Source organism: Epinephelus lanceolatus, chromosome 5, assembly GCF_041903045.1.
Source record: "Epinephelus lanceolatus isolate andai-2023 chromosome 5, ASM4190304v1, whole genome shotgun sequence".
Taxonomy (NCBI): domain Eukaryota; kingdom Metazoa; phylum Chordata; class Actinopteri; order Perciformes; family Serranidae; genus Epinephelus; species Epinephelus lanceolatus.
This window is the reverse complement of record NC_135738.1, coordinates 36310942-36329527: the sequence shown is the minus strand read 5'-3', so window position 1 is coordinate 36329527 and position 18586 is coordinate 36310942. Positions and strand designations below refer to the sequence as shown.

General features: G+C 40.4%; 1 protein-coding gene across 1 annotated transcript in view; it reads right to left on the bottom strand.

Moving 5' to 3' along the window:
• parvaa (parvin, alpha a) overlaps positions 1-18586 on the bottom strand; it is a 29482-nt gene that overhangs the window by 2316 nt on the left and 8580 nt on the right. The window contains exons 3-12 of the mRNA XM_033635604.2: positions 17898-17968; positions 16780-16882; positions 16453-16593; positions 9123-9238; positions 8684-8742; positions 5216-5235; positions 5052-5113; positions 3739-3807; positions 3389-3490; positions 292-364 (exon numbers count right to left, since the gene is read on the bottom strand). Of these exons, the coding sequence (XP_033491495.2) occupies positions 292-364; positions 3389-3490; positions 3739-3807; positions 5052-5113; positions 5216-5235; positions 8684-8742; positions 9123-9238; positions 16453-16593; positions 16780-16882; positions 17898-17968 (816 nt within the window). The remainder of the gene's footprint in view (positions 1-291; positions 365-3388; positions 3491-3738; positions 3808-5051; positions 5114-5215; positions 5236-8683; positions 8743-9122; positions 9239-16452; positions 16594-16779; positions 16883-17897; positions 17969-18586) is intronic.

Below are 18586 nucleotides of genomic sequence, written 5' to 3'. Positions count from 1 at the left end.
ACCCTGACGCCACTCACAGGCTACAGTGATCAAATGACACACAGACTGAGCCCTAGATTCAAATCTGATTTCTGTGGGTTTAAACACTGATGGAAACATTTGGGATGATGTAAGTAACCAACTCAACAAAATATAAAACATTGGTTTTGTCATTTTTCGACATTTGAATTATATCTTTGATCAACAGGTAAATCTAAGTATCACATCAGTATCAGGGATACGGAGAGACTTGGATCGGGACTGGGCATAAAAAACTTCACAGGGACATCCCTAGGTAAATGTGAGTCTTACCCTCTGGTCGGGGCTTTGGTCTCTCCAGACCTCCGTCCTGCATCAGTTCAAAGGAAAAGGACACATTGTGGACCTGCAGAGAATGTGATCAGACTGTTAGGACACAAGAAAGCGCTACAGGAAGCATGTTCACTACCGTGTGTACATGCAGACACCACACACAGACACACACAACCTTAACTTTTCACAAACACACATAAGTGGGCAAGTACAAATCATTCAACTCCACACAGCTTCTCACTGATAAGGAAACATAGACACTAGTTGCTAAATCCCACAACACACTCTGGGTCGATTCAATCGTGCTACCGCAGCTTCCTGTGTTGGCAAACACAACACTGCTCTGTCCTGTAAGACCATAAGCCTTCAGCAGCTGCACAAACACTCTGCTCCCTCATTTATCAATGGATACATATCAGCAGTGTCACTCAGAAAGCTCCAGAAATTGATGCTGTCATTGAAAGTCAGGCTTTTCATGCCATTACAAGTGTATGAGTAACACTTGTACAATTTGACTGCATGTAGAAATAAAATGAACACAATGCAGCGTAGAGCATTTTTAACTTTATTAGATTTTCTGCAGCTGGGATAGGAGGAAACACACATGCTGGAGACATTGCTTATACAGTTTTTCCTGGAAACTGCTCATTATGGTGGACATGAATGATAAAAAAGAGCAGGGCTGATGGTTATCAGGTGGATCATTTACAGATGGAATTATGTAGATGTACAATACTACTGCATTTAGACGGGCAGAGATACAGTTCTCTGGAGGAAACCAGCAAAGTCGTCTAAGCCAATCTGACTTGTGAGCAATAAACAAAGTGCAAGAGAGGAGGAAACCCAATCAGAGGGAAGAGACAGAAAGAGTTGAAAGATGTTTTCTATTCTCTGCCCACTGTATCTGCGTGTGCTCACCCTGCTGTGATGTACTAAAAGCTTTGCCCAACAAGGGCTTATTGTGTGAAAAGCGTGACCTTCGCCATCTAATACAGTCAAAGAGAAAGGAAGAGAATGAGCCTTAAGTAGAGATCTACTGAGCAGAAGCAGGAGTGCTTTCTTGATGCCTCGTGCTACTTTTCACAGCCCACCCCTGGTGTATCATCGATAGGCCCTCTAGGCCCTTACACATACACACATACGGACAAACACACACACACAGAGTAATAGAGCTGAGCCCCTAAGCCACTCCAGTGTTTCCCTGTGCAAAAGGAGATTACAGATGCTGTGGGGCTGGTGCCTGTTCTTCCGGGCCAGGAGTATCTGTGTGTGTGTGTGTGTGTGTGTGTGTGTGCACAGTTGTGTACATTGTAGCACTGATGCCCATTCTGCTTCGCAGCTTGGCAGGGGCCACTGGCCAAGACCCAAACAAAAGGCTACTGTGGTGTCTCCGCAGATTGCCTGTTCAGAATACCGTAGTACTACAGAGGCCAATGGAGAGGAGAGATGGCTCGGCACTGAATGGGCTCTGGGGAAAACGGATGGCATTTATCAGGCTATTGAGAGGAGAGTCCTGGCTCCGAGTGCACAGGCTCCTCAGAAATGAAGTATTGATTTAGGAGTGTTTCTTAAACTATAGGTCAAGACCAAAGATGGGTCTAGGTCTTCTTTTCACAGATCTCGAGGAGAAAAGATTGGATACATCAATATGGTGCAGCTCACAACAACTAGTCTGTATACCTGCTTGTCCAAAATACAGCAGAAAAAATGTTGCATTATTTGTACATTCTGTGTAATCCTTGCTTTCCAGTTGTGAGTGAACCAGGATTCTCCACTGAAGTCATAGTTGCAACAACAGAGGTAACACATCATCAGCACAGGAGAGAGATATATATGCGGTGCAGACCATGTGCATTCACATACTTGTTTTGGCTCTGTTCTCAAGAACAGTGGAACAGAAATGAAGCAATGGCAATCAGTTTTAAGCGCTAACTTTTAGCTTTAATTTGAAGGCACAAATATCAACCAATTGTAGTCTTTATATACAGTACATACTTTCCAAGGATAAAAAGGCACTGTTCACCCAATGGACATGAACACCTCCAGAGACTATTGATCTGAAAATCACCACTTTAATTAGATTGTCATAGTTTAATTGTAAATCTAGTGAGTTGAATTAGACACATATTTTCACCAAAATACCAGCAATATGATTTGATATCACATTAAAGCTGACCTTTGAACTTTTGGATATAAAATGTCATCACTTCATCATTTAATCCTATTAGACATTTGTATGAAAGTTGGTCATATCTTGTGTACAAATTCATGAGTTCATACAAAAAAAAAAAAAATAAACGTGTTCTGTGAGGTCACAGTGACATTCGACTCCCAAATTCTAATCAATTCATACTTGAGTCCAGGTGTACGTTTGCCAAATTTAAGGAAACTCCCATAAGGCCTTTTTGAGATATTGTGTTCACAAAAATGAGACAGATGGAAGGTCACAGTGACCTTGACGTTTGAGCACCAAAATCTAAATAATTCACCCTTGACTCCAAGTGGACATTTGTGCCAAATCTGAAGAAATTCCCTCAATTCCCTTGAGATACTGCGTTCATGAGAATGGGACAGAAACAAAATGCCTCTGGCCACAGCTGTTAACGATGACAAGGTATAAAAACACAGCTTCAGTTTGTCGCTAGCATGAGGAACTGTTTACGTGTGTCATTCCTGACCAAAGTAATCAAAAGTTGTTGCACACAAAAACAGTTAACAGCTAGCCAACAAACTGAAACTGTGCTTTCAGTCATATTCTGAAATACTGTGGTGTAAGAGTATTTAGAAAATATTGACCATGTGACTGGACAGTGCAGAGGCAGATTATGTCCAAGTAGTGAAGTGAGAAGTTTCTGTGGAGATTTTTTTAAGCCCCTTTTTTTACAGGGTCAAACAAAGTCCCATTTAAAATCCATTACAATGGATGTAAATTGAAGACTACAGCTGCTGTTCTCCATCATGGAGCAAACTGCAAACTTGTCAGATGTTTTAAGCCAACGGTCAGTTTTTGTTTGATACCTAAATTATAGGTTTTTGGTGGAGTATTCCTGAAATAGTCCAGCTCACTGATGGATGTGGACAAATAATCACACTTTACCTTTTGGTCAAAATTCTCTGGGGTGAGGAAAAAGTTGTAGAGCGGCACAAAATATCCCTCCAACAGCCCCATCAGCAACACCAGATAAACACCATCTGCAAACTGAGACACAAACACAGTCATGTAAAAATACAGACTTACTGATTAAACAAGGCGATTTAGAAAAAAGTGACATCTCAGTTTTTTTTTTCCAGAAAACTAAAATCTTAATGACAGATCAAATATACATTTAGATGAGCATGTTTTTCAAAAATATACTTCCACTTCAGCATCACTTAAGTATATACTGTGAATGACCTGTGAACATTTGAAAATGTTGACCTGTATGTGTATGTAGGTGTGTGATGTACCTGTGTGTCCAATTCAGACACCTCAAGGTTGAGCTTGTTGAGGTGTTTGTTCACAAACGTGATCAATGTCTGAGAAAACACAAAGGATAACATCTGTCACAAAAGCTGGAAACTTCTCAAATGAGAAGGGAATGTACACTCAAAGATCTGCTTACGCAAATCTACACCCTCACTGTAGACATTAAAAACAAAGCTGTAAACAAAACACAAAGTAGCTGTGTGGCACAAAGCATCTCAGGTTGTGGTGCCCATAGTAGAGATTCTCACCACTATGGCAAAAATGGTCTAAGACAATACGTGCATTGAAACTCCACACTCACAGTGTCCAAACAAAAATGCAGACATGGTTTAATCTGATTTTAATGACTGTCACAACTGAGGACGACACCGGCTCACTATACATTATCCCTTACGTAGACCACTGACTGTCAGAGAGAACCATCACTAGAATCATTATTCGTATGTCACACGACATCCTGTAAATATCTGCCATTTTTAAACAGCCAAGCTACCGTCAGTAGCTAACCAAATTTTTTAAAAATGGCAGCCAACAAAACTACGCTGTACATTACGAACACAACACCATACAAGTGAGAAAGAGCAATCGTTCCTCTGTTTGGTTGTCAATGAAATAATTCAGTGAGACATGCGTTGAAGATCATGTCTCAGCAGTTTCACATGGTGTTGCTGTGATAAGCTGAGAAGCCCACCTTCACTGAGCGGGTGCCAAAGAAAGAAAAGGACCAGGTACTGAAAGTGAGTTAAGTCAAAACTACTTCGAGGTGAACAATAACTTTAACACTCAAGAATTTAATGTTAGCATCTAATAACTGCATATTGCTTTCCTAGATTAGAAGGAAGTCTATTTGGCTGCTAACAAGGCCAATAACCACTCTTCTTTTGCTTAAACGCAGAGAGTCGTTTTTCCTGATGATTATGTCAAGCCCTAGGCTGGTTTTGGAGTAGAGATTAAAGAGCAAATATATCTGAACGCAACCAGATTATTTGCATTTAAACAATGGTGAACCGATCCTTACTCGCACCACGACAATCTGTATATTCTGTATATTATAAGGTCTGTAGATTCTTGTCAAGAACGTGCCTCATTAATCGGGATCAATAAGGTTAGCTAGATAACCGCGCAGAATAAAACCTGGACCACAGACTGGAGTACAAAGCACTGTTTGATGATTTAAATACCCACAGACCAGATATTTTTATACATCTCTTATTTGCCATTTCTTCCTCAGACCTCCAAGATGCTGCCGTACATGGCTGACACATTTGAGAGTGCAACAACAAAGCCTCAATACCTTTTTGACGACATTCAGTTTATCTGGAGCGTGGTCAAACAGGGTGTCGAAAGCGTCGCGCTCTGTGAAGAATAAACAAAATAAATTATTCATCAAAAGATGATATGAGAATATTCCTGAAAAGAAAAATATTGTTCAATACACTCTTCTTTATGAGGACGTACCATGTCTGCCAGAGAAAGCCCTGAAAGACAGATGAGAGAAAAGAAAACAAGAGCAAAAAGAGAAGGCAAACATGTTAAACACATGAATAGGAGGCAGTATCTGCTTATTAACAATTTCACACTTCAATATTCACAGAAAATAAGGGGAAATGAAAGACAAGTGCTTCCAGTACAATCACAGAGGAATGTAGAGAATGGAGGGATTATGTCACAGAAATGACAATACAATAATGTAGCTGGGGTATCATAATTTGATTAACAATAAACACAGCTACACCTTGGGTATTTAAATAACCTGGGCATCATCACGGGACGTTCACAATGGCAAATACTATAACACAATGTAATAATCTCAGCAGCAGAACAATAGCGCTTGGTAGTGATACAATGGATGAAGACGTGCCTTTGTGTACATGCAGCTTTTCTATGGGAATGGAGGGCCTCTCCTGTCTATTATTACAATGTTAGCACTTTGGAGGATGTTGTTGTTGGAAAGGGTCAGGTGGTTTTGGAGGGAAGGGAACGCTGCAGTGTGAGTGTCCCCGAGGAAGAGATATCGCAATGGGCAGGCCAGCAAGAAATGGCAGGCACACACACACACACACACACACACACACACACACACACACACACACACACACACAGGCAGGTGCTCTCACACATGTTCATGGTGTAATCTGTGATGGCAAAGGCAGGCAGGTCTGGGCAATGGTCCTGGTGGTGTGGTAATAACTGTATTTCCACTGTGACCATATGAGTGTGTGTGCGTGTGTGTGTGTGTGTGTGTGTGTGTTATTAACAGTGTATCCATCTACCATGACAAAATGTGTGTGCCTGTGTGTTGGCCTGCTGTTATCTCCCTCGTTGCTGCCGTCAGGCTGCAGGACAGCCTCACAGGGAGACAATAAGTGTGTGTGAGAGAGAGTGTGCGCGTGTGTGTGTGTGTGTGTGTGTGTGTGTGTGTGTGTGTTTTAAATTGTCTAATTCTTCAGCTAAAGGTGCCATCACATATCTTGTTGAAATACAATGGTTGTCTTGTCACCATTGCACAATATTTCTCCCAAAAGTCCATCTAAAGCACAGTGTGTTGCACAGTCCTGACTGCAGAAAGATATTCAAGGTCCTCCATAGCTGTGAATTCTGTTGACAGGCTCTGTATCAAATACATGCATGTATATATGAGCACTTTTGTTGTGCTGATTGTAACGTTTCCATTGCATCGAACATCAAAAACTGTCAAGATCCTTGTTCTCCTTAGTAGTCTTGTTAAAATATTCTTTGATCAGATAGTTTCTTAATTTCAGCTTTAATTTTGTTGTTTTTTAGACTGTAAGTAATGTATCCAAAAAAAAAGTACAATTTTGTTATTATGACAGTATTATGACTAGTATTACAAAAATGATACACCGCCTTTGATGTGTCACTAGTGATAACAGTTTGTTCCGATCCAAAGGCTTCCCTGAACGCAGCCAAGAAATACAGTTTTATTTTACAAAAGTAGTATCAGCAGCTTCATCAATGGGGACTTCGTTTGGAAACTGGAGGGCCGCCAGTTCAAGTCTGCATGCGAACCAAAAGAAATCCTATCTTTTGAAATGGTTTGCATCTCATTTCTACAGTCTCCTCCCAGGAAAACAGCCCAGCCAATCAACAGAGACTGATAGTGAGTCAAAGTCTGTACACATAAAGTTTATGTTGATCGATTATACTGATGCTAAATTGACAAGAATACCGTTGACATATGATGCTACCTATCTTGTGTTTCTGGAGTTTTGCGTTTCTGTGGACACATAAATTGTTAATATGTTTTATTTTATTTCAAAGAGAGTCTGGTGTAATATTTTCACCAGGAGCAGGATAGGAAATAATCTCAAAAGGAATCTAGTTGTAGTCTTGCAAATAGTGACCCTGCAAGATCCCCAGTCTTCACAAAACCTCACAGTGTGTGACTAAAAACTCACATTGTTCTTTAGCTGTGAGAGGATGTCAGACTTTTTAAAAGTTTTTTTTTTAAGTCTCGTAGCGTATGGTAGGCATAAGTGGCATTTTTTCACCTTGTTGGTTCCAACTGAAAGAAAAATAAAATACACTCTTGAAGAAACTATAATTAAAAATGTGAACTTTGATCCCCAGATGTTTGCATATTTATGATGAGTGTGTGAGTGCTTCAGTCACGACTGTCATTGTGTGTCTATACTTCATGAGCCATTTAGTCTGCTCAAGGCAGGAATGTCAAGCTGTTATTCCGCCTCGCTGTTCTTTACAAAAGCAACAGTCCCTGAATGGGGAGACAGAGTTGTCTTGCCTTTAAGCCAGTAGCGGAGGTAACAGTGCCGAATCGTCGTAAGTGTAAAAGGGACAGCCAGCAGGACAGGACCATAGATAGGACGGGTGTGATGTTTTGACAAAGTGTGATATGTGTGACCCACAACCGCGAGATTTAAAAAGCAGCTGTTACCAGTTAGCAGCTAACTCAAAGATGAAGAACAGTAGCCGAAAATGTTCCCATATTGGGAAAACAATGCGGTCCGGGAGCTCCTAACCCTCCGAGCGGAAGAGGTAAGCCACCATAAAACAGGGACGGTAAATGGCTGTTATTGCCATGTTATGCTGTTGTTATTGTTTATATGGCTCTGCTAACGCATCTGTTAAATGTCACACTAGAAGGCTGATGCTGTGGTGTTGAGGCTCAGACATACTTTCGGCATTGAACATCCACAGAGAAGTACAGTTGCTTCACCTGGGTGAAAGTCAAACAAAGATGATGCTGCTGGGTCCGGAGTAAATGTCTGCTGGATATCCAAATTAAAACTAACTTCACAGTGGTGAGGCAGCCACAGCTGGCTTTACAGCAGTGTTTTGGACTGGACTGGAGTGTGGAGCAAGAGATTGGCGCATGCGCAGTCGGCATGCTTGCTATGCCTACTGTCCACAAGATCACAAAAAAATGAGCTGCACGTGGACATCCACACGGTGGTCCATGTGGAACCTTGCCGACATGGGAGGATGACGGTATTTATGACGACAACTATGAATGGCCCTTCCATGTCACACCTCTTTTGTTTTTGGGATGCCGGCATGCTGTCTTAAATCACACACTAGAGTGGCATGATGCCTCCATTGTTTGGTTCTGTGTAAAAATGATAAGGCGGCATAAAGAAGGGACTTTGTAGCAGTCCTACTGCGCAAGCTCTGTGTAAAAGGGACTATTCATAGTTCGGCAAATGAAGCAGATCTCCACTATCACAACTGGGGGAGAAGCACAGTATGTTCTTGGAAAAATACTCAAAAGATCTTTAAAAGTAGTAATCCAATGAGACCTTTTGAGACTATTTGTCAGTGTGATAGAGAGCTATTAGCAGCAGCGCTCTAGTTTGCACCAGCACTAATGTCTGTCAATACAGCCCCTAAATGCTACACATGCGTTTGTGAGGTGTAAAACTGAGTCAGGCAGCAGAGCGTACTTACTCTGTGTTGCCAGTGATTTCCTCTTGAACTTGTCTGGACTGGAGGATGCCCTCTCTTTTCTGAAAGACACAAATGGAGGACAGTTTGGAAATGTGAGATCTTTTTCATTCTACTGAATATGAAAAATATACTAGCTTGTGAAAAAAAGTGGGAAAAGCCAAACATGAATTCACAGCAGTGGAGAGTGGTGTTACAAATCCGACATTCCCCACAGAGGCGATGTCTTGTTATGCAAGAGAGCAGACATAAACTGTACATTCATACTTTTATCTGTGTTGTTGTTGTTTTGTTTTATTGCTGTTCAGTGTCCTTGAGTGTTCTGAAAGGCGCTTATAAATAAAATGTATTATTATTATTATTATTATTATTATTATTATTATTGTTATTAATATTATTATTATTATTATTAGACAGCCTTCAAAAACAAGGTCACACCTACCTGGACAACCACTACTTGAATGGAGACATGGTCTGGCAATCTGATCGGTGCTCTGAAGTGTTGCGACAGTGCCACCAGCAAGTGCAGGATGGCAACTATACTCTTAGCATGAACCGCTAACGTGAGGAAAAGAAGAAGAGAATCACACAAACATATTAGCTATGGAACAAATAATATAAATGATACATGTTGTTGATGTACTGTACATGTAAATCAGCAATAATACAATTAATATCAACCATTTCACTTACATATGCTGTTGTCAAGAGATTTAAAGCCAGTAACCATCTATATACCAGGTTACTTATTTATTTACTACCTTTCTACATTTGCACATTGCTGGTTGTTGCCTGTTTGCATATGAAGCATTGTATGGACATTTGCATTGATGCATTCACTACTACTGATTTACCCAAGAATTTATTCTTAAATATAATAAATGAGTGAATGAATCCCATCATGCCTGCAGTTCATAGGTACATGTTATCCACTTCATAATGTTTTAAAACATTTTTTAAATCTTTCTCTTTGATATATTTTTTAATGAAGAGTGTGTGAATGCTTCACTGTAGGCAAGTGGCCAACAAATAACAAGCCACATATTTTCTATTATTTTTCATTCCCCCAGGAATTTAGAATTAAAAGTTTTATGTGACAAGGTCACGTACCTTGAAGTGATATGAAAAACACCAAACAAATACAAGCTTTTATACAGGAAAAAGGCAGAACAACTCAACTTGTGGTTAATGACTGCAGCCTAAGGTCAGTCATAAAGAGCCTGTTCAGTCAGACATACTGAGCGACATGTCTTTAGTCAACTGAACAAATAGGATTTACCTTTGGATACACAACCAGGATCAATTAAGTGTCTAAGGCAAGCCTTTGATTGTACCCCATGGCAATGTCAAATCACAAACAGCAAGCTAAAAGCCTTCATAAAACCTCTGACATCCTCACTACATAAGAGGATCCAAACAAAATATGTCAGAAACCAAGTGGGGGCATCGAGAACCAGTTACAAATAAGAACACCGTTTCTAAAGTTCAGATTCCAAATGAATCACTAAAAAATATCATTTTGATTCTGCTTATTGGTCCAGTAACAACTACACCCTTGGCACAACTTGGCACTCTTTCTGGACTCAATGTCCCTAGCAATGTTTTTTTTTCCTCTTTTGATGTTATTTTTTCCTAGACACTATGGGAAGATCAACAAGATTTGCGAGCACATGAGTCTTTGTGGTGCCCGGCTCAGAGTACAGGTATTTTAAAATTCTATTGTTTTTTTTTGGACACCTCCATTTTATTTGATCCTTTTTTTCAAGAAAGCAGAACATAAAGACCATTGCCAGGCATTATGACATTCATAATCATGATTATATCCAGATAATAGGTACACTATGTTATGGGTTATAGGCAGGGGGCCCCACCACAGCACTCTACAATCCTCAAACAATCCACCTTGATCCAGCTTGCAATGTATAAATTATTTCTCAGTCTTGGTAAAAAGGTCAGTTTTTCCATCTCCTGAATCTCTTGGATAATTTCAAGTAATTTATCTACTGTAGGTGGATCAACTTGTAGCTATTTTCAAGTGATTGCCTTTTCCCCCTGCTGCTGTAAATATTTTCAATAGGTATCTGTCATTTCCCAGATATTTCCCTATACACTTGTGTACTTTTTTTTGTTTAGAGTCCGGTCTCCACCCTCTTAAAACTTTAATTTGTGCATTCTTGACTTAATTCTCTCAACTTCTTCAGTTGCTGTGTGCACACAGCCCTCAGTCTCCTGTCTCTATATGGGATTTGCGAGGCATAGTAACATTGCTCGTGAATCAATTATCTATATCTAGAAAATTAGATAAATGATTTATTTTTTAAAATCAACTTTTTCAGGCACTGGCCCAATCAGGATGACTGTCTTTACTTTCAGTGTTATAGTAAGAGTACAGTGAATAAAAATAGAATGAGCAGATCATTATTGAATCATAATTTTAAACAACAGCAACCGAATTAGACTGTATGCAGTTAATTTACAGGCTTTATGAACTGTATGACGTGAACTCTGATAATGAATATGAATAAATATGAATTGTGTTGAAGAGTTTTTCCTTTGAAATGGGCAAGTGACCTGTTTTGACCCCGCCCGTCAAAGAATCAGAATCAAGAAGCGTCAAGAATCAGAACCAATGAGCCGAATCCGAACCATTAAAACCCAAACGATGGCCGACTCTGATTCAGGAAAAAAGTGTTTTTCTAAAGCCTCTGAATAGGGAATGAAAGAAGGGACAAACAAAAGTGAATTGATTAAAAGAGAGCTCCTCAAATAAAAGGACCGCAAAATCAATTACACTGCATGTTATTCACTGTGCTCTTTAACAATTTTGAAGACATCTCACACAAATAGCTTTCAAGGACAAACTTCTACCAGAGGTGCATTTAAGAATGTCAGATTATTTGGTTTGAAGTAAATTAATTTGATATGGCCTTTCTCTAGTGCACTACTCTCACAAAATCAATTCTGTTCCTTATCCTAAAGCTTTTCTTCGTGTTTCGTATCATTCATTTTTCTACCCCACTTATACAGTATTCCACTCCTTAGCCACTTGCCTTACATCCATTTTCACCTCCCTCTCTCTTATATCTCATATACATATTACAGCTAATGACATAAGTAAAAGGCAGTGTGCTGGGAGCCTGATAGTAATTATTACTCCCTGTGTCAGATAAAAGACTGCCATCAAAGGAGAGGTGGAGAGCTCTATTGACATGCATGACTACATCCACTGTTGTTCTAAATCCAAAGCTTACAGCTCAATAAGAGGGATATTAATCCAACGGTAAGACAAGTCCATTCAAACATAAATCCTTTAAGTGGAGGTCTTAGAACAACCTGGCATGTAGGGACTACTCTCCATGCATGAGGGGAACAATAACTGTCATACTAAGAGCTTGATTCTTTATTCTTCAATGAGATGTTACGGATAGATGTCATTAAAACCTTTCGTTATGGATGTTATTCTGTTTGAAAATTATTATTATCTCAACTAATAACAAAGCCAACTCTGCTGCGGGGAAATCCAGGTGGAGATTCAAAATAATAATAAGGCAGGGTTTCACTATATCGTCTGGCTCATGATCCCATTTAATATCCCAAAATTCTCATGACCACAGCTATTGAGGAATCTCCCAGCTGACATGTCAACTTGTAAATGATATAGCAGGTAATACAATAAGCAATGCAGCAATTGTTAATATTATAATTTCCACCTTTGTTGGACAAGTCAAAATACAAGTGAAAAAGCTGATGAGAGTAAAACTGTGAGCATGGCACTCTTTTGTATTCTGTTTTCAGGAATATGCAGGGAGCTTCAAACGACCAGGACTCCCCTGAAAGAGAGACGTGATAAATAAAAACACAGTAAGTGATTTGAGGTGGGATGCCATCCCCCTGACAAGCAAAATGACCAAAATGTGTTCCCCTTGTTAACCTGCCATCTCTCTCCATCCCCCAGGCCCAGACCCAGACACCATCCGATACAGGCCAAGACCTATACCCATAAATTAATAAGAGTTATTACATTTTGATAGAGTGTTTATAATCTAACCAGCACAGCATTTGTAGCACTGGTTTAGAGAGCAGGAAATTTACAGACCAAATGCATGCATTAGATCATCTCAAATGATGCTACTCGACTAATCTAATCTGTGCATTCCAACTTGAATGAGTTTGGGAAAGAGACGTGAGACAACAGTCAGTGAAATAAGTGAATCAGAGCAAAGTAATTTCACATGGTGTGTTCTAAAAAGAAAAACGTAGACAGTAGATGTCGTGATTTTTGTCAGGATTTTTGTGGGATTCCCGTGAGATGGCAGTCTATAGCCCTTTTTAGATAGGAATTGTGCAAATTTGCAGGAAAGCACAATCAGTCTTTTTTCAGCATTGGCAGTATAAAAACAAAATCAGGGAGTGCGGCAAAATGCCGCCTACCTACTTTTGTTCATACAGAATGCGCCTTTTCGGGGCAATGGGGGGGCGTGAGCAAGTAACAAAACGTGTAGTTCAGCGTGTGACATAAACAGTGACGTGGGAGGGAATGTGGCTAGTCAGGCGGCGATTCTCTTGTAAATCTGCCCATTCTTCACCATCCCCGTCATCTGACGGTTAATGGCCTCTTCGTTTGCGAGGGCAAGGAGGGCGCACAATTCCTTGTCTCCCCAGTTGCACATCTTTACAGTGTCTGTCAGGTTTGTGTTTCCCTCTTGCTAATTCCTGCTATCAGCTGTTTCCTGTTTATCCACCGCCAGTGGCTCGCACGTGCAGCATCATCAACAGCCCCTCCCGCTGCGGAAGGCCGCCTCGGTCTGTTTAAACTAAAAGGGTTCCGCCAATATGACTACCCTACGAGGCAGAAAATTGGGCACCTTGGATCAACTCCCCATTCCGCCTCTGTGTGTCCAAACACTCACAGTTGGCCAGCAAAACGGCCCAACATTTGCGGAAAATCTGGCAGTGTAAAAGGGGCTAATATAACTATTCATCACATGACTGGGACGAGACAGCAAAAAAGTCAATGTGAATGGGCTGGACTGGAATCATAATACCTATATCAAACTAAGCAATGTGAGGTCAGCAGCTATTTGTTTGTTTCCACAGAGAGGAGGAAATACATGCCTGTAGGTATCAGCATATGTTGTTTTATGTTGAGTATGCAAAGTAAATGGATTGTTTGTTAAGATAAACAACTGCGATACTAATTTCCATTAGCAGGCAATTAGTAATTCCTATTATGTGTTAGCAGCTTTTCAGCTAACATAGCCATTCAGACCAAAACTGAGGGCACAGAAAATATTTCATATCAATCTATAAATGTATTTGTCACATGAAATCATACATCAGTTACAACTCCAGGGAAATGGCTCTGAGTCACTGAATCATAAGTCAAGTAAAACACTGAACAGGGGGTAGCCGGGCATCCCTAATCCTGTCAAACATTAACAGGTCACCTACTGTATGTACACGATATTTGACCACCCACTTAATAATTTCTTCATTACAATTATATTAGAACAAATATCAGCACATCGGTCCAAGGGTCTTATCTTAATTGCGCAAGCAGTACAACAAGCACAAAGCTGTAGGTTGTGGGTGCACGGACTGTGTGGGTGTCTCCTGGCGCAGCTGCCATTTTGGTTCATGTACAGTGCGAAAGGACTAGATGATGTGGAATATAGATGAGAGGGTATGGTGATCGATAAATCACCATCAGCCAGTCACATAACTGGTCTCATTGCTCTAAAACAGCCGAGTCAATCAAATGGACCCACATTTGTACACCACCTTTCTAGTCTTCACGACCACTCAAAGCTCTTTAACACTACATGTCACATTCACCCACTGGTGGCGGCCAAGGCTACCATACATGGCGTACTCATCTTATACATACTCAGACACCAAATGTAGTATAATGCTCAAAGGATAATTCAACATGCGGACCAGAGGAGCTGGGGATTGAATGACCTGCTCTAGCTCCTGAGCCACAGCTGCTACAGATCAACAAATGGAAAGACTCTTCTTCAGGTAATCATACTGTTGTCTTTTTTTTCCTTTTTTTTATGAAGCTGTTTATGTGACCACATCCATCCAATGCTATTTCAATCATAATTCTACTGTATCTAACATCATAGATGGTCATGACACAGCAGCGCCCTAGAATAAAACATGTATCACCAACTTTCCAAAAAAAAGAAAGCTGAAAAGGAGGCAATAACACACAGGGCTGATGAGCCCCTGTAATCCAACGTTTTCTTGCATAAACAACACAATACAGAGTTATGAGTTAGTCTGCTGTGTGTAGAGGTGTGTGTGGTTATTCAGTAGCAGCCTGGTGTCATTTGCACATGATTTAATGAAGGTAAACAGAGTGGACAGCCGTACGTAATGGCACTGTGCTCAGCCTCTCGAATCAGAGGCTGCAGATTTATCAACATACTGTTTGTGTCCCGCTGCCTTCAGATGGCTGCAGGAATTTAATGAACTAAAGCAGAAGCTTATGATTCAGCATGACACAGCAACAGACAACAGATTCTGCAAGAAATCACTCATTCGGTTATAGTTAAATGCAGTCTGATTTAGCAAGGCTCCTGCTTTACCCACAATTTGATGCATCTACTAGTTGGAGAGTGTTTTATTAAAATGGTTCATTTGTATATAAGGTTAACACTGTCATTACTCTGTCACTGCTGCACATTGGCTCCAAGGATTTAGTTTGTTCTACTTGATAATATCACCAGACTAGCAGCAAAGTGACTGTGCACCAGAAACAAACATCTACTCTAAGTGCAGTCTAAAACACAATTTCAACAAAAATGCCAAACTGTTAAAGCGCTGCACGAAGTGGTAGCACCATGAAAATGGGGCTGTAAGGCTTAATGTGCTTGCCAGGGTCCGCCTACTCCTCTGAGTTGATTGATTCATCCGGCATTGTGACTTAAAACAGTGGTTTCTCGATTTAAATAAAAAACAGCCAATGAGTGCTGCAGTGGGACTCAATTAGCCAGTCAGCACCACAGGCAGGACGACTTCATCATCAAGCTGTTGTCAAGCGGTGTGCCACAACCTATAAGGAGTACTAACAACAATAGTGAGCACCATAGACAAGACAGACGCTGCTATCAAGGCTGTTCTAAATCATCATGTCTTCTCAATATTGCCCAACATCTTAGTTTGTTTTTACTTCCCTCCGCTCCTCTCTTAAAAGGCCAGCAAAACATGTATGTTGTCATGGCTACACGCCAGTGTGGACTTAAAACTGATGTTAGATTCAGGTGGTTACATTGGTCTCTAGTGATTAGTTAGGGGACATGGGGATGCGTAACCATGGTAACCTGTGCCAACCTAAGCTCTGCTGGTGAGTTAAAACTCATTTTAAAACTATGTTACACCTAGCAGCGTGAAACCTTAAGCTTTTTACATATTCATGCTAAAATTGAAGCATTATTGACGTAACAGAGCTGTCTTGGTCACTATCCGTTATAACTGTTGACCTCTACCGCACTGAATTGTGAGATATTGTATTTATCCTGGTGTAATGTCCAGTGTTTGCATTCTGTAATATTTCATCTGAAATAGTATGCAATTCACATACTGTTTGTTTCATACTAAGGTTTTTAACCAACTAAATAACATGTTAGTATGAAATTTCAGACACAGCCATACACTGCAAACCACTTCAACAGGAAATACAAAGGGACCCATTTAAATGATTTAAGTTGTCAAGTTTGAAACTGTCCATACAAAGTAAAAAATGAAATATTAGAAACTGTCCTTACAGTCAACATTCCAGCGAATGTTCCTGGTGGAGAGTTTGAGTGAGTCATTGATGCGCTCTAGAACAGTCTGCAGCTTCTGTTTCTGGGCGATCTCTGACTGGGTCACCTCTGCCACGTTCAGTTTCTCACCCTCCAGCTTTTCTGAAGCACAAGACACAGGCAGAGACACAGACAAATGAATATTCAACTTAATATTTACAAACATGTACAATTTTCAATGATGAAACCTGTTGTTCAGCATGGATTTTATGTCTACCTCTTTGTAAAGCCAAGTTTAGTTTGGTGTCTTAGTGGCATTTACTCCATAAACATGGTTCAGCTCCTTACCAAACAGTTTCTGCAGCACCTGTCCATCATACAAATCTTCAGCCAGATCCTTCACAATGATCCTCTCCCCCACCAGAACGTCATTTATCCAGTCGATCAACACCTACATGGACAGAATTTTAAAAAAATCACTCATAATTACAACTTGACTGAAAATTACCTTTGAATGCACTTAAGTAACAAGCATGTATTATTAAAGGGCCAGTCCATCTATGTTCTTTTGCATGTTTTTCAAATGGAAACTACCACTCAACTGTTGTCAAGCAGCTGTCACGTGGGTCACAGCGTTGATACCCCCATGCCCCAAGCACACCGTTCATTAACAGTGTAAGCAGCATGGATAGTGAAGAAAGTGCTAGTTTGGAAGATTTGAACTTTGAAGTGGAACATTGTGCTATTAAACATTTATTCATGTATATTGGCCTCCTAAAAAGAGGACCACCTAAAGAAATCACTTAGTATAGCATACACTTAGTTTAAGTGTACTGACTTACCTAAATGGTCTGCTCTGTCCACCTGGTGGATTTAGGGCTATCTTTTGCTGTCTCTTGCAAATGTACCAATAATCCAGCTGCATGTCTATGAACTGCTATTTTCAAGTCATTTCAAAGATTTTCAATGGAATTTGTGTCTGAGCTGTTGCTGGATCACTCAAGAACATGGTGACCTTTTTCAAGCCTGACCAGTGTTGATTAGGCGATATTCTGAGGATGAATGTCCTGCTGAGACGTAAATCGTTTCCCCAATCTGAGGCCTTTGGGAGCCTAACAAAAGTTCTCCTTAAGAATTTGCCTGTTTGACTCCAGTGATTGCTCCAGTCCTCACTATGCGCTTGTTCCTGGAGCTGATGCCTGCTCCAGGGCACCATGCTGCCACCTCAAGTTTTAAAGTAGGGTAGGTGTTGCATGTGTGATGAGATGTGCTATGAGATTTGCTTGATGACTCAAAAACCTCAGCAGAAATGCTGACCCAACCAGTACACTTTTCACACTATATATCAGCTCTTTATTTTAAATTATTTGTGTCCTTTGTTGCAAATTATAAAGTGATGCAGAACTACAAAAATTTACATTAAAGTGTGTCAAAGATACCTGCTGGTTAAGTCATTTGAGCTTTACCTTCATGAGCTCCTGCAGTTTGCGGTCATTCTTGGAGTTGGGGTCCACCATGGTGCGCACTTCATTCTCCTCTAATGGATGAGCACAAACAGGATAAATGTTAGAGGTAAGACAGAACATTTAATTCTGAAGTGAGGGAGAATAGCAACAGAACCCACACAAAAATAGCATTTATTAGCTTAATTTAATAAAATATGCGTTGCAGAAAAGCTTTTATTTTAAAGTTACCAAGTTACGGAGCAACATTATGAGACTACTCCATACCAGAAAGAGTAAAAAAACTCCAAACATAATCTGTGCATTATAGTCATTGCTCACTCGCGCTTCTGTACATAAACTTTGGCTTTACCAGCTGCCATTTTCAGTACTGCACACGTGCAACTCGCAATAGGGATGAGGTGGAAGCAAGATGGCTCACTCCTTAGCTACTTCTATTATCAGCTCCAGAAATAACGATGTGTTCAATTCTTTATGGACCACTTCACCGATTTTGCAAGTAAGCTGCTAGATTTACTAGCCCAATGTGGAATTTTACTTGCCCTGGGCATTCAGGCAACCCTTATTGTTGAGCACTGTATGGTCTTAGCATGTCTGCTGCTCCTGTCCACACACCATGTCCTCAGATCACTCAAGTGATGTGTCCACTGCTGAGTACAAAATGCTCCTGTCATTGCACTCCAACACTATAG